We start from the raw sequence: 16,689 nt of genomic DNA, 5'->3' as shown, positions 1-16,689 counted from the left end.
TCCCAGCCATTTTTCTCATGTGACATTAACCTTGGTTTCACAAACAGCACTGGAGAGCAGGTGGGCTCTCCAAAGCTGAGCACATTCATGCTTCCCTTAGTTCCAAATGTAGTTGCAGACATGCTTCTACATGCCAGTGATGAAAAAGACAACTCTCTAAAGTGCCTCTGAAAAGAGCACACGTGAAAAAGATGGGTTCTGCAGCACTCATGTCCAGATAAACCCTTCAGCTGTAGCACGTAACTACATGTGGTTGTTAAATGGGAACAACAGCAGGACCAAAAGAAAGAAGCAAAAGCATGTTCAGAAAAACATATTCAGAGATAACAAGCTTTGCTGGGGAATCCCTGTGGTCAGCTCAATGCTATGCCAGGGAGAAAGCAGGCTACACACAGACAGGCGTGCATGCAGGAATGCTGGTCCCAGTCCCCTTCAGAGTGGGCAACAGACCCCAGCAGGAACGGGCTGAGCAGTCATTAGGCATGGGCAGACCAAGAGATATTTTGCATTAACAGATGGGCTGTCTCCAAGGGGAGAAAATGACAGACTCATCCCTGGCAGGATCTGAGACAAGTTGGTGAAGAGAAGAAATAACAGTTTATCCCTTCACTCTCCTCCATCCAAATTAGTGAACCGGTAATTTCCAAAATGCCCACAGGGAATTAGTTTGACTGCATTCTTGACTGCAAGAGTAATGGGCTTAAAATTACACCACAAAAGGAAGAGGAATCAACAAGGATATAAGAAAAGATGCTTGTGAGGGGGAAAAATGATTACCTACATCATAAACACATTTTCTCCTAGCGGATGATACACCACCAACTTTCACAGGAGCCAGTTAAAGTGGTATTATAATGAAAATCTAAGTAAAATATAAAGAAATTATATTACCCGGAAGACTTTCAGAGCCCGTATTTTTCTTAACAAATTTATGCTGAAAATCATTCCTGCTCTCCAAAGCAACAGGGCACAGAAATCACTGGGACTGGTCTGCCATTCAGCCTGGGAGAAATCTAACTATCATTAGTTATCTGGAAGCATAAACAGAGGCTGCAAAGAAAACCTCTGCATAACGGGAGCTGAGCACTAATTTTTAGGACTGGTCAGTTGTGCCACACAATGCTGCTCCTGAATGAAAGAGAACATATGTTAAAGTTCTATAAATAATAGCTTTAATGTATGTGAACTATGAAATTACCTTTTCCTGAATGCTCTCATCAGTAGGAATTGATTTCCCAAAAGCTTATGAAGGTGCTGTATGTAAAAAGGGGTGAGTGGGGCCACGTTCTCCTTCTCCTCTGTGGTATTTGCCTATTTCAGTTTGCTGAGCCCTGCATAACTTCAGTCAGCAGCCAGCATTTTCCATAATCAGCACTCAAATTGTGCACACAAGCTTGTGAGACAAGCAGAGGCAGTGTAATTTTTCCCCTTCCCATGTATTTCCCATGGAGTTGCCCCAACAATGAACTGCAGGAACTGCTCAGGGCCTGCCCCTTTGGCCTTCAGGAAAAGAAAGAAGATACTGTAGTGACAGAGTCTTGCTTTCCTGCAAAGAGATGGCAGCAGCTTCGTTAAGAGCTAATTTCCTCAGAAAACACAGATAAAGGAGTCCCATCAGAGAAATACAAGCAAGTGAGAGAGAAAAGCACAAGACTAGAAGAAAAAAAAAGTGAATTATAAAAAAAACACCATTATACACACACGTACACTGTAATGATGCTAAGAGTAACAGATGACAAAGAACAGTGATTACATTTGAAGGAAATATTGAGACACTGGAAAGAAGAAAATAAAATGAAACTGTTAACACACACACACACAAAAATCAAACAGGCAGACCACATCCAGTAAAGCCATTAAAACCATTAAATGGCTATAATGCTCTTAAAAAAAAGTGAACATTCCAGCCTGCAAATACTTAGACACACTCTTAAACAGGAATGGTAAAATCTTGAGTCCAGAAAAGCACTTCAGCATGTGCTTAACTCGCAAGCTCCACGCACTTCAATTGATGTCATTGAAAGTATTCCTATATTGGAGTTGGGTACACACTACAGTGCCATGCTGGATTAAAAGCTAGGGTGTCCATCCACACCCTCTTAATCCACAGCAATGCCAAAGAGAGGAGAGGAAGTACTGGCATGATCACTTCTTAAGACAGGTAATTTTGGTTACACTGATATGGTCAAAAGACTGAACTATGCCATGCAGGAAAGATCTGTAGTCCCCAGTGTAAGTTTCAGTAGTGAGAAACAAGTATGTGATGCCACATCAGTCAGGTAAAAGAAAAGTTGGCCTTTATAACTTCTTCCTTTGACACAGTTCAGCTTTCTCACACTATCTGGGAATCTGGGACAAAACATGTTAGCACTTCAGTTCTCCCACACATGCAATAGATATGTCTGTTTTTCTAACAGGAAAAGCTACAAGAACTCATCCTTCAGTAGTACAAGAGAAAGCAAATAAAGCCACGGGGAATTTCATGGAGGAGCTCCCTTCTGTTGGCAGGTCTTTGTAGGAAGCAGCTCCCATGCTGGAGCACACGCGCATGCACCTGTCTGCATCCATAGGTGTATTCCAAAACAATGACAAAGAACATTTGTTGAGAGTGCTTCTTCTACCACCTTTAACACTGGAACTCAGCTGCCAGTAGCACAGTTATCAATTTTATTTTCTTCCCCCTTCTTTCTTACAATGTTCCAGTTTTAAATTGGTCAAATCCCATCTAAGCAAGCGTAACACGTGATAACAGCAGCACATTCCTGACCCTCTTCTAACATTTTTTAACACTTTGGAAATGGTTATGGCACAACTATGACCAAACACACACAAACGTCTCCAGCTTCATTTGCAGCAGTGTGGCCCAAATTCCTTCCAACTATATTTAATATTCAGCATGTTCCCAGAAGGATCACACAGTAAAATGCAGGTCTGATCAATGCTTCAAACTGATAAGCAATGCTAATTTTGTTTGCGAGGAACTAAACCACGTATCCCGACTCCTGTTTAGTCATCATTTCACAGCACACAGAAGCTCACACTACTGCTAACAGAAGCAATCCTACTGCTCCCTTGCCACCTCATTTGTGTCCTTGCAACACCTTCCCCAACACACGTATTTTTACCGCTATCTCATAAACTGCAATGTTAGCAAATCCACATTAAAATTCAACCTTATTTGGTCACTTTGGTCTTAACATGGCTACAGCCCCAGTGCGTGTGGGTGGGAGATACAACCCAGCACAAATGCTGGCCAGGAGAAGAGAGGGGGAACTGGCAGCCAGGAGGCTAAACCGCCCCTTCCAGTGCAGTGCTGCTACAGTGCAATCATAAAGTCAGAGCATGGGGCAGCTCAGTGGTCTCCACATCCATGAGGCTGTTACTAAAGACAAACGCAACAGCTTGGTGCAGAACACTGCAGAACATTCCTAGCACAAACAGGGAGAACGAGATCATAAAAGAGGGCAGTTCAGCTCTATGGTTACTTATTTTTGTCGTTTTCAGTCAGTTCAGGACATCACTGACAGACTTGAAGACAGGAAAAGCCAGCTTCGAGATCATTTGCCATTAGGACAACCATTATTTCTTCCATGTCATAAATAATTCAGAAGCTACAGTTACTGTAACATGCTGTAACTCCAGCTTTTAAGTAACAGGAAGCCTCTTGTTCTACAAAGTGATATCACTGTCCCCATTACATGTCGAGTAACTAACAAAAAGTTAACACTGGTAAAAGCTTTTCAAACTTAACGTAAAGGTCTCAGCAGGAGAAAGACTTCCTCCTCCTCCTCATAATCTCCCTCGAGTCTAGTACAGCTTTTAACACATCAACTCCTGCATTTTATCTAAAAACGAAAGGGATGTTCCTTGGTCTGAGAAAGCCAGGCTGCACGATGGCAACAGGCCATGAGAATTTTCATCATTATCACCGTGCTTGGAGAAGGAAAAAGAGCGACCATCAATCAGCAAAACCACATCTCAGGCGTCCATCTATGTCACCCTCCTAAGAAAAACATTCCCATTACGGCCAGCCGCTTGGAACGTCACCCAAAAAGGAACTGCACATAACATGAGCTCAGCCATCGGTCAGCTTTGCAAACAATAATAGCAAACGTTCCTTTCATTTGGCTTTGAGTTTTGTAAACTCAAAGTCTGGACCAAGTTTTGTATCGCTGAAACCAAAACAGAAGCAGAGCTATTTTTTTTCAGCCCGAGTTGAGCTAAGAAGTTAATTGATCTGGCATACAGGCAGGGTTGGAAATTTGTATTATAGGGTTTTCTGCATGCACACTGCAGCTGAGAGATTTGGCTTACAACTTTGATGTACCAAAAAGAACTCAATGGGACCAACTGGCTGAAAGTAATAACTGTGAAATAAAAAAGGTGAGAAAGAAGGAAGTATGCCCCTTCTCTAAATCCCCCTAACTCTGCCTAACAGGCACCTTATAAAAAGAAAAAAAAAAAAAAAACCATAAGCATATGGCAGCAGCTCGCAGCAATTTGAAACTTTAAATGCAATTTCTAGATGAGGTACTTTTGTGGCACAAAGAGTCCCGGTATGAGAACAGCATAAAAAATGGTATGTTAAATAAAGCAACTAATAAAAATAATGGTAAGTATCTTATCAAGGAAAACTCTGGACAGACTCTTGTCTGAGAGCCATGGTTTCTGTCCGCTTTATTAGTAGTGACCTCAAAAAATACTGACTTACATGCTTTACATCTTCAAGTTCCTCTTTACATTTCTGACAAGTGCAGGCCATTCCCAAACGCAAGGAAACTGGTATTCACTGCTTCAGTGCAGTTCCCAAGGCCAAAGGGAAACCAAATTCCTGTCACTGAGGAGCCTCAAAAGCTTTCTCTCTCTCTCTCTGACTCCCCCAAATGCAGCACAAAGTAGTGAGAGACTGAAGTTTACTCAAAGCCATAGCAGACTTTTAATCCAGAAGAGTGAAAAGCACAACCCCCAGAGGGAAAAGAAAGTCTCACTTCTCCTCCAGACATACAAATGTGGGAAAGGGCAGAGAAGACAGCCCTGCTCTTGTGGGCAGCAAGGGAGAAAAATATCAAGCCTAGGAGGATTGGGGAACACGAACCCAAACCCACTCACATAAATTTCTTTTAAAAACAGCACTTAGCTGACGTCCACACGCACGCTGGTGGGAGAGAGCTGATAACTTCTCCAAAATCACTCCCATTGTTATTCATCTGAATGCACAAACTGGTTCAGTACTAATCTGCAAGCAAAGCTAAAAATGAATTGCTTGTGATATACAGTCATCCTAACTTGGCTCAGACAACAGTACCAAAGTGCAAAACTAAGATTAGTAGATTATGTCAGAACAAACTCCCATGGTTTATTCTTGAACTTTGCAAGTATCGTTAGCCAGTCATCACAGTGCCTGTGTGCCAGAACATGCTCATCTCCTGCAAACCTCACGTCATGCAAAAGATGTCAGAGCAGCACGGCACGCTCAAAGAACCGAAAGCAGTGTGCAGGGACGCAAATACCACAAGCCGTCCCGGAGCACTGCAGCACACCACGGTCTCTCCACTAGATGTTATATTTGCATTCCTTCTAGCTTTTAGGAAGTAAATGCAGTAACAGCCACAGGTCAAAGGCTGCCTTTTTGCAGAGCAAATCGAGGGAAGTACCTGATAGGAAAGACCTTAGAACAAAAGGAAAACGTTTTGTTTTCAAAGCATTTTTTACCCACACAAACAAGCCCGTTTTTATGCCTGGTTGAAGGAGGCTTTGTTCCCCCAGATAAATCTGCGGGATGTGACTTACAACACCTCGGTCTGGGATGAGACATTTGCTGCAGAAATGCTGGAGATGCCACTCATCTGATACGTGCATGGGTGGAACGATTTCCATGCGAGCATTTTCGCTTTGCTCCACACCCAGCCAAGCCGGTCCATCTGAGCTGCTTTCTGCAGCAGCATAAATTAATCCGATCAACTTTGCAAGGGAGCAGATGGGGAAGGCGCACACGATCCTTCTGCTCGTGGCCCAGGGAGCCTCGAGAGGCAGCACAGCCACGCAGCAGGGCCTGCCAATGACTACAGCCAGTCTGGGACAAGCTTAAGGGCAGTGCTGTACGGCGTTCGACCCTGCATCCATCCGCCTGAGGAAGCGGCTGATGAACAAAAGCATACATGGAAGGGAGGAGAGCCAGCATGCACTCAAACAAGTCCTCCCAGCTGTAATTAAAGGGTTTGTTCCTTTCCCACAGCCCACTGCTGGAAATACCAGGCCTCGGCTGGCCTGTTGAAGGAACAACATCAGAACAGGATGTCATTATGAGAGGGAAAGTGTGAAACTCGAGCAAGTGAAACGGCAAATGGTTTAAAGCCCTGCACCTACTGCTTCATTGAGAAAACACTTGTATGACACGCTGAGGGAAACCCACCCAGCAAACGAACACAGAGTTCCCATGCAAAACCTCTTTCCTACAAACCAGCTAACATCCAATATTCCCAGCAGTAGCACACAGGCATAACAACTCACCAAAGATTTAAGGGAACAAATACCTTATGGTGAGTATATTATTTCTAGCATCTGAATTTCAGTGCCAAGTGCCCCTCATATACCAGACTTGAACTTTCTGAGCATTTTAGTTTTTCTGGTGGCTTCCTACCACTTAAGGATGCCTTAAATAAAAAACAATAGTAAGCATAAAAAGTGTATGCATTTCATATCCCACTATTTACTTTGCCATGATACTAGAGGTATATTTTATCCTTTTCTCTGAATTCCTAAAAGCAGGTTAAGGGGCTTTGCATGAAAGTGAAGACCTAAATCCTTACAAGCGCCCAGTAGAATGGGGACATTCAGGGCCAGCAGCATCAGGAAGCATTTAAGGCAAGTTCAGGTTTGGCAACACTGAAATTTTTCATTATTAGACTTGAAAGTTAATGTCCCGTTAATCTTACACAGAGGCAGTCAAATCCATCAGCACTATTGTTTTCAGACTGTCTGCCCACTAAGGCAAACAATGCATCATTTACACTTGGTTTACATTTATAGTTGGGAAGAAAGCCATGCAAAGGACTGAATGTTTTAAATGCAAATTTGGATTCTGAAGCAACCTATGTATTCCTCTGCAAATTCCACATCTGCTAAATCACACAAAAGCTGCGTGCTGGTGATAAAAAAAAAAAAAAAAAAAAAAAATTAATAACAGTGTCTCTGCTTTTCCATTCTCTGCATTAAAATATTACCTTTAAGCCTTTCTTTCACTCCAGTGCTGCAAACCATAAACTTCAGAAATGTAAGCAGCTGGTGTGTTTCCCCTTCCCTCTCCGAGTTCAAGTTGATTGAATGCAGTCACTGTACAGTATAAAGGGGGGAAAAAATTCTCTTCTCCTCAACAACTCCCAATTATGTTCAAACTAGAAAATACTGGTGACGTTCAAAAACAAAATACAAATTTTTAACCTGGAGTCTCCTTAGCTTCAGTCGATGGGATATTGAAATTGACCTACTTTATGTAATGCTCCCCCAGCTGAGTCATCACTGTATCAACTGGCCTCCATCAGCTGCAGGGTACATTCGTCACTTAAAAAAAAAAAAAGTGTATCCACACATAAGTGCATTTTTTTTTTTTTTTAATTCTGTTAAAAATGCACTGCTAATCTAACAGTCAGGACCATAATTAGGGGAAAAAAAAGTCTTGAAGAAAGTTTGAACCACATCAAGCAGTCTCTGTAGAGCAGATGCCATGCCTCATAGCAAGAGCCCGAAAGCTACACGAGACAATATTGGACCAGGCTGCCGAAGGAGATCAGTTCCATCGCTGCCGCTGTTACAGCGCATAGCTGCAGGCAAGTAATTTAGACCTCTTTCTGTTTCATCAAACAATAAAATGGAGGGAACGCGGCTACACTACAAAATGAGCTGACGTTCATACCACCCTTTAACATGCATCGCATTAACAGTTATTCTACATCTACAGAAAAGGTACGGGTAATATATTTTTAATACCGGCTTAGTAGGCCTCATAAGAGAAGGTGAGAGTGCTTAATGAACATTAGAAAGTCTTCACAAGGGCCTTGATTTGTTATAATTCACTCTGGACAGCATCTTCTGGCTCGCAGTCTGTCAGAGTGAACAGGAGCCTATTGGTATTTCAGCGCAGAGCATTTGTTGACAGCAAAATGTAAATGTTTGCTATAAATTTAAAAAATAAATAAATTGGAATTACTAGTTTTCTGGTTACGTGCTGTCATGCCTCACACAACATAATGTTTTAGTCTCAAGAGGCCAGCAGGAGGTTAAGAGGAATGCAAACTCAGATCTCGAGAGTGGCCAGCATCCACACACCGTGAGCTCAAGTTATAGACGTATCTAAATAAAAAAAGGGTTCAGTGTGTTACAGTGCTGGAAGTGGTACAGCGCTGTGGCTGTCTCTGCCAGCCCAAAAAAGAGCCAGAACAAGAAGGCTCCAGAAGGACACTGAAACAAAACACAATGCACACTGAACCAAGATGCCTCTGCCCTAACTCAGCAGTGGATTTACATTATTTCTTGTAGGAAATGGCCCCACTCAGAACTCCCCTCCGTGTGGGGCAGAGGGTGGCAGTGCAGGCAGTGGGAAATGAGGGGACCCCACATCACAGAGAAGCCCTGGGGCACACATACATCCCCTGCTCAGGGTTGCTGCCATGTGGTCACCGTGCTCCAGCTCCAGGGGAGGCCCCATTGCCTCAGTGCCAGGGCCCAGCAGTGCCACTCAAATTCACGAGGGACATAACCAGCAAGTGTGCTGCCCACAGGACCCTAAGGATATGGCTATGAAGGACATTAGAGCTGTCAGGCAGGCAGTGCTTGCTGCACTTCAGACAGGCCCTGTGGTGGCTCTCCTTACAGGCCACACCAAGGCCACATGAATCACCTTGCAGCACCTCAGGAGGGGCAAGGAGGAGACACACAAGGCAACGGTCAGGACACCACTCCTCAATGGCATTTCACCATCTGCTCTGCCAGCAGAGCCGGGCAGGCAGGTTGGGCCAGTCATCCAGACCCCATGCATGGAAGCACAGGGAGGGAAGTACAGAAGATGCACTCTCCAACAGCACAGAAACACACACCTGTGAAATTACAGTCGAGACTTCAAAGCTCCCTGTTTAAGAACTATTAATTCTGAGCGCATACTGAATGCAGTCTGGCTTCTCAGGTGATGCTTTACAAAGCTGTCAGCTTTCTGAGGCTGGAGCCAAAAGGCAATATTTGATATGTAAAGACGTTTGAGAGGGAGGAGGGTGAAGAGAGAAGCAAGATGTGAATGAGTCAGCCACGGCTCTTTTAAAAACAGAGTGATCATGTTTTTAAGGAGCAAGAATTAAAAAAAAAGAGGCATTTATGCATTTCCACATTCCTGGCTTATCAGCTGTGAGGGCCATGCAAAGTTTTGGGGAACTCCTCATTACCACTCCTGGCAAAGCAGCAAGCAGGGCCACACGTGGCCCTCACCCCATTGTTCTCATCACCTTTCTGCTTTGGGGATTTGCTCCACGCATACTGCAGAGCCCAGACCTGCCCTCAAGGCGGGCAGCAGCCTGACAATACCCGAAAGTCCCGACAGCTCAGGGCACGCCATGCGATGGAGCTCCATTTAGCGGAGCTGGGGGTGTCCGCTCACCCCGGAATGGTGCCCTGCCCTATCAGCGTGGGTTACTGTTCTGTTCCACAGCCACCCCACGCCAAGGGCCCTGCTGCAGGCCATCAGCTTCCCGGGATGTACTGAACATACGAGCCTAGACTCGGGGAGGGTGGGCTGGCAGACACCTGCAGACAACAAAAAGCCCTGCGTGACACCTGCCCGGCTGCCGCATCACACCGAGCTGCCGGCCTGCAGGTTGTCCCCACGCGGCGGACACGATCACTCCGCACAGCCCCGCACCTGCTCACCTGGGGCCGCCCCCGCCCCGCACCGCCCCGGGGCCTCCCCCCTCCCCCGCCCCGCCTCGGCCGTGACGTCACGACGGAACGCTGAGCCGACGAAGCTTCCACGGCGCGTAGGCCCTTCCCTTTGTGACGTCACGGCCGCGGGGCGAACCTGGCCGGGCGGCGGCGGCGGCGAGGAGGAGGAGGAGGAGGAGGAGGAGGAGGAGGAGGCTGCGGCGGCGTGGCCGACAGCCGTGGGGGCTCCGTCACAGCCCCGGCAACAGGTTGCTGCCGGCGGCTGCGCGCCCGCCCGCCCCGCAGCGGAGATGTCAATAAAAGGGAAAATACGGGAAGATACAAGGGGAAATGGAAAGCAAACATGAAAGAGGAAAATAAAGGGGAGGGGGGGAGGGAAGGAAAAAAAAAAAATCATCAAGGAATAAAAATGGAAGGGGGAAACAAGTGTAGGGGGGAGGAATAAATAAATAAATTGGGAGGGGGAAAAAAAAAAAAATGCCAAACCCGAGGCGGCGTGTGCCGGAGCGAAGTTGCAACTTGAGAGCACGCACACGGCACGGCACGCACACACCGCGCTGCCGCCCGCCGGGCCGGGATCCGGAGCACCTCCGCCCCGCACCGCTTTGTCCGCCCCCGTGTCCCGCAGCCGGCGGCTGGGGCAGCCCCGCTCCCTCCGCAATGCGGATGTCTTCGCCTCGGCCGCCGGCCCCGGGCTGTGGGGGGGTGAAGGTGGAGGGGGACGGGGGGGTCCCGGGGAGGCACCCGGGGTTTCGCCGGCGGCACGGGGCGTAAGGCGGGTTCGTAAGGCGGGATCCCACGGGGAGCCGGCGGGTCGGCGCTCCCCGTCGCCGCGTTGTGTCACCTGAGGTCAGCGCTGCCCGCAGCCCAGCGCGGCCCCCGCCGGCCCCGAAGTTGACGTTCGCTGCCATTTCCTAAAAGCGCGGAGAGTCAACCGAGAGGGAGAAGGGGTCGGGCACTTACGTATTTCTTTTGAATTATATTCCTCTTGGGTCTTTCTTTGCTCATTCTGGTATCCAAATTCTGATCGCAAAAGGGGACGATTGCTTCATGAATTACGGCCGCGGCGATTCGGAAAAAAAAATAAAAATAAAAAAATAAAAATAAAAAAAAAAGAAAATACCGAAAAAATCCTCGGGGGGAGGAGGCTGATCGCGGCGGTCTCCGTAATCCCACTTTCTTCCCGCACAATGTGATCCTCCTAGCAATAAATCCGAGGTGCGGGGATGGAGGAAAAAAAAAAATAATAATAAGATAAAAAATCGGATGCGAAGGGAACGACACACAAAAATAAAAAAATAAGAAACAAAAATCACTTCAGCGAGACATGGTCACGACGAAACCCCCCCCCTCCCTTCCTCGGCACGGAAAGCGACGCCCTTGCTCTCCCCTTCCCTCCGCCTGCAGGTCCGTGGCGCCGGGGCCGCCTCACATCTTGGAGGAGGCGCGGGGAGGCGGGCGGCGGCGGCGGCGGGGCTGCGGCGGTGGCGCCGGCACAACTCGGCGCGGTGCGGGCTGCTCGCCCCGTGTGCTCCTCCGGCTCCCCCCGAGCCAATGAGCGCGGCGCTCCGGCTGCAACTTTAAATGGACCTGAGGCTTTTTTTTTTTTTTTTTTTTTTTTTAATATATATGTCTGCGTGTGCGCGCGCGTGTGTATATATACACACAGACAGGCACACGCACACGCACACACCGACGGGCGCCGCTCAGGGCCCGCCCGCAACTCCCAACCGGGCCGCAGCCGCAGCGCCCGCCGCGCCGCTTTCTGCTCACAGCCTGCAACGCGCGCGGAATTTGGCGACGCTCCCTCACCGCGCGGCCGCCCTCCTCGCTCCCCTCCCCGCCCCGCCCCCGGCCTCCCGGGGCTCTCCCTCCTTTCGCCTCCCCGCTCGTTCGCCTCGTGCCGGCCATGCCGCGGGATTCGCCGCACTGCCGCCACCCGGCCCGGCCGGTGGGGCTCGGCGCGTGGCCCGAGAACTGTCCCTTTGCTGTCGGGAAAGTTGTAGTTCCCTCGCCACAAAATGGCGACGGGCAAAAACTACGCCTCCCGGCGTGCTTTGCGCGCCTCTCTCGCTCGCCGCCGATTGGCCGCTCCGCGAGTAATCCCCTCGGCGGCGCCCTCCCCTCTGTCCCTCCGCAGTTGGTTTCCCCCTCCTGCGTGCCTGCCTGCCTCCTCCCCCCCCCCCGCCGCGCTCGGTGGTGCAGGCGGGGGGCGCTGGGGCGGGCGCCGCCCGCGGGAGGGGGCGGCACGGCCGGGAGCCGCGTGAGGAGGAGGAGGTGGAGAAGGAGGAGGAAGTTTATTGCCGAAGGGGAGCGGAGGGCAGCCCGGCGCCGCGTGAGCCCGCCGGGACCCATGTGTCTGGGCTGCTGGAGGAGCCCGGGGGTCGGGCGTGCTGCGGTATCGCCGCACTGTCTTCGCCCCGTGCCCCGTGCCAGCCTCATATCTGCGGGCATCGCTGCTTCGTGCGTCCGCTGGGCTGGCGGGGCGCGAGCGTGAGTCGGAGCGGGAGCGTCAATAAAAGCTGCGGGGGAACTGGGCGCGAGGAGAGCCGCGCGTCTTCAGGGGTGGCACGGAGCTGCGGGAAGGGTGTCGAGCGGAGAGCAGCGATGGCTTCCTGCGGAGCTGTCACCAAGGCTGCTGTGCGGTGTTGGTGCTTTGCAGTGCAGCTCGGGAACGCTGCTGGTATATAACTAACTGTGCCTGCGTACGTGTACGCGTGCCCATCCCTGCATTCCAAATGCAGTTTTCCTGGTGTGCTTTATGTTCCGTAGGGTATTGCTTCTGCTTCATAGGTGTGAAAACTCGTGCAAGGCTGTTCGGTGGATGTGCTCGCAGGCAGGTAAGCTGCAGGTCCGGAAGGCACCGGAACCTCTCCTCAGAACCTCCCCTCAGAACCCACGAGGCCACGCGTCTTCTCTTACACTGGTACACAAGCATAGCGTTCTCCATTTACTCTAGAAACAAAACACAATATTTGAAACACAAAATGGAAAAAAATCGAGTTACACCGTAATTTAATAGAATGGCTTGGGTCGGAAGGGACCTTAAAACCCAGCCAACCCCCTGCCATGGGCAGGGTTACTACCCATTAAATCACGTTGCCCAGTGCCCCATCCAGCCTGGTCTTGGTAAGGATGGGGCATCCACAGCTGCACTGTGCCAGTGCCTCACCACACTTGCAGCAAAAAAACTTTTCCCCTGACTTTAAATCTCCCCTCTTTTACTTTAAAATCATTCCCCCTTGTCACTATCTACACATAGTAAAAAGTTGTTTTCCTTCCTTGGTTATAAGCTCCTTTTACGTACAGGAAGATGTGCAGGTCTCCCTGCAGCCTTCTACAAGCTGAACATATGCAGCTCCCTCAGCTGTCTGTAGAAGTGTTCCAGCCCTTGGATCATCTTCCTGGCCCTGCTCTGGACCACCAACAGCTCAGTATCTTTCTTGTTCTGGACAGTAGTCTAGATGGGACCTCACAAGGGCAGACTAGAAAGGGAAATTTCTTAATTTTCATTTTGCTTCTCTATGCTTACTACTAATTACTTTAGGCATTTTTTTAGTCTTCTTTAAAAAGTTGTTAAGTTGTGCTTGGCCTCATCTGTTGTCAAGCTTTTGTGGTAACAACAAATGGTAAGCACGTTCATCTTTTGAAGACTTTTCTGTAGGCCTCCTCTAGGAAAATATACATTGTGTCCAAGTGTCATTATGACATATATATAGATCTCTATAGAGAGATCTGTAGTTCATTTAAATTGAAAATATGAAAAATTCTCTTAGTATTCTCCAACTTTCTGCCCTCATTGATTTTTATTACGATATCCATGTAGCTTGAAGGCCTGGGACATATAAGAACAAAACACTTCCATCTCAGTTTTTCTCCAGTTAAGAATTATGAGTCTCTGCTTTTCTCTCCTGGAGACTTCTTGTAAAAACAGAAGAGGCAGAAATGATCACTAACATATTTCAAAGTCAGTCATTAAGCAAAATGTTATTGTACTTCACCTACCTAGCTTTTCTCAAATAAAGTAGGGTAGCAAAACAACCTTTTTCTTCCTAAGCACGCTTTGGAGATTACTTTTAGCTGTTTGTAAATCTTGGTCTTGCTGTGTTTGGTACTTGCTTTTGTACCACGTGTAGAACGAGACCTTACTGTCAATGCAAACTAACAAATCTTTTTCTCAAGATTGGGTGACAGAAATCTTTTCCATAGATCCAAGGCTATATTTACATTTGTGCCCTGTTTTACAGAACATCATATCATTCAGTATCATGTATCTGTGTTCTAGCTGATTCCTCTGTTGTAACTTGTGTGCACTTTGGATACTGATACTGGAGTTAAACTGGTTTAGAAAAGTAATTAAATGCTGATAGAATAGCAGTTAATATTACAGATTAACTGCTGCTAATGTCAGTATTTATCACTACAGTAGCTCCCATCCTGACCACTTCCACCTGTAATGTTCCTTGATAATACTTAAGCGACTAATGTAGAGTTTCCTGGCTTGTATCTCATTAATTTCTTCATTGTATACCATTTATTTACAAGGACTTACATGGATTTATAAAAGAGCCCTGAAACTGGATCTGTGTGTTATACAGTTGGTTTTACTGCTGTCTAGTCAGCCTTTCCAGCAACTCACAAAGAACAGAACAGGCTGGATGTCCTGAAACATGACAGTACCATTCAAAAAGCTTTGGGTTTTCTCAGAGTGGGCTATTTGTTTGCATGAGTATAATGCATTTTCTGCATCATGCATTTGGACTTGTGTCTACTAAACATCACAGCTGCAGTTTGTTCTCTTTGAGAAAGAGGTGGAAATATGTCCTAGCACATAAGATAAACTTGTAGTACACAATTCCAATGAAAAGAGGGAGCTCCATTAAGAAGGAACCTTGTTGATACCTCTCCAGCTACTAGAACTTTCACGATATTTCCCTGCCTCACATCTCAACACAGATAAAATCTCGTTAAGAGGTTGTGGGAAAAGAAATTCATCATAGCTGACTTGTGTGTGACTACTCTTTTAATAGGAGACCATTATTTTTTGGAACTGTTTGACTTGGAAGGCATATATATATGCAAAATATTTTTACATGTCCTCAGGGTTCTCTTGGAGTAAGATTTTCAGTAAGCTAATGGAGGAGGTCTTGGTATGGTTGTCTGACAGAGTTTTGAAAGAATATTTAGTTCATAAGGCAAATGAAGAGCTACTATAAATCAAAGGACACCTTTTTAGACTTTTGGTTGGTTGGTTGGTTGGTTTTGGTCAAACAGGTAAAATAATAGGCACACATAGTACGAGAAGACAGAAAGAACATATAGGGCAAATTGGTGGGTCATAATTCACCAGTCAGCAAACAAAGGGCATGATGCCAGACAAGTTCAGCCATAATAGAAGCCTTGTCCTGGGGACAGGCTGTGATTGTTTGTGGACAGATGGCTGCTTACCAGTTCATAAAAACAACTTCTGGATACCTCTTCCTCAAATGTGGTGTACTTACCTGTATTATGTCTACCTAAGAAAAGAAAAAATTACATTTTCTAGTTTTGAAAAGGATGCAACTTTGCCTTCTGGTATTTATTCACTTGTGTGGATGAAAGCAAAGCCGTTTGTACATTAAGAAGGACAAGGGTGGGAATGTTGGTACACTGGGGCTTACAGAGCTTGCTTCTTGCCCTGATTCTTCAGGCTGGAGGTCTGTAGAGACAATGTAGTGCACAGACTTCTAATTTTTTAGATGACTTCCTAGGCGCTCAAAGAACTGCTCAAAATTAGTAGAAAGTTTTAGACCCCCAAGTTTGTGAAAATGAAAGATGTTTCCACACAGTAGCTTTTAGTTCCACAAACACCATTTATGTACAGTGTGTTTTGTTTTGTGTTTGGGAGGACAGAACTTTACCATAGACAAACAACTCTTTTTTATATGGGTAAGAAAGAAAGGAAGGTGTAAATACTCAGAATGCTGGATTTTCAGGAGTAATTCCTGCCCCTGACTTGAATTGATGCCTAGCCTCAGTGCCCCAGTTTCTACACCCCATAATTAAAGTTTCTCTCTTGTTTGCACGTTTCAAGCATCTTGCCTTTCCCATGTTAATATTCTGCCTCATTGTTTTTCATTGATCTTAAGAGTTGCATAGCTTATTTCTGTAACATTGGAGTCAAAAGTTGAAGACAGAGCTACAAGAGAAAGATGGCTACTGCTTGGATGAATCCCTTACTGAAGAGGGAAGTAGTACTTCCTTTTATTTGTTATCTCAGGGAAATAGAGATATGTGTAGCCAGTTGCTGGCAGGCAGTTTGGCCACTTCCCCACAACCTTTTTTACTTTATAGTTGGTGAAATATATACATAAAATGCAAACAAAATGTCCATCCAACATAGCAATCTAGCATACTCACGAAGCGCTATATCTGCATCTGAGGATTCCCAACAGGCAGCTGCCATCATGCGCTTAATCTCTACATGTGTAGTGGATTCTGTATCACATGCACAACGAGTCTGGATTCATGCAATGTAGATTTATGCATGTGATTTAAAATCCTCTGGGCAATTGAGATATGGTGCCTAGCATCTCCTGGATCTTTGAGGCAGCCTTAACGTGCACATGCAGGCAGACACTACACAGATGGTTAGAGTGAAAGGATATTAAAATGGCTAAGTTAAGCACTCAGAAGTTACAAAATGCCAGAATTAGGAAATGCTTATGCAATCTTAATTCCATCCATACATCCATATATTGCTTTATAATAATCTTAAAATAGATC

The 16,689-nt window shown here is 46.7% G+C and overlaps 2 protein-coding genes across 2 annotated transcripts in view; one reads left to right on the top strand and one right to left on the bottom strand.

Moving 5' to 3' along the window:
- Nucleotides 1-11,040, bottom strand: part of JARID2 (jumonji and AT-rich interaction domain containing 2) — a 203,407-nt gene extending 192,367 nt beyond the window's left edge. Inside the window, exon 1 of the mRNA XM_031589396.2 lies at nt 10,888-11,040. Coding sequence (XP_031445256.1) covers nt 10,888-10,932 — 45 coding nt within the window. The 5' untranslated portion in view covers nt 10,933-11,040. The remainder of the gene's footprint in view (nt 1-10,887) is intronic.
- A 793-nt stretch (nt 11,041-11,833) lies between these two features.
- On the top strand, nt 11,834-14,566 carry LOC149918393 (uncharacterized). The gene is made up of 4 exons (XM_090138289.1): nt 11,834-12,023; nt 12,065-12,607; nt 12,697-12,764; nt 13,234-14,566. The coding sequence occupies exons 1-4, from the start codon at nt 11,834-11,836 to the stop codon at nt 13,270-13,272; spliced, it is 840 nt and encodes a 279-aa protein (XP_089994415.1). The 3' UTR covers nt 13,273-14,566.
- The last annotated feature ends 2,123 nt before the right edge of the window (nt 14,567-16,689 follow it).

The sequence above is a fragment of the Phasianus colchicus genome, chromosome 3 (assembly GCF_987193195.1).
Source record: "Phasianus colchicus chromosome 3, bPhaCol1.hap1.1, whole genome shotgun sequence".
In the NCBI taxonomy this organism is placed as follows: domain Eukaryota; kingdom Metazoa; phylum Chordata; class Aves; order Galliformes; family Phasianidae; genus Phasianus; species Phasianus colchicus.
The sequence above is the reverse complement of the archived record's forward strand: the minus strand, read 5'-3'. Positions and strand labels throughout refer to the sequence as shown.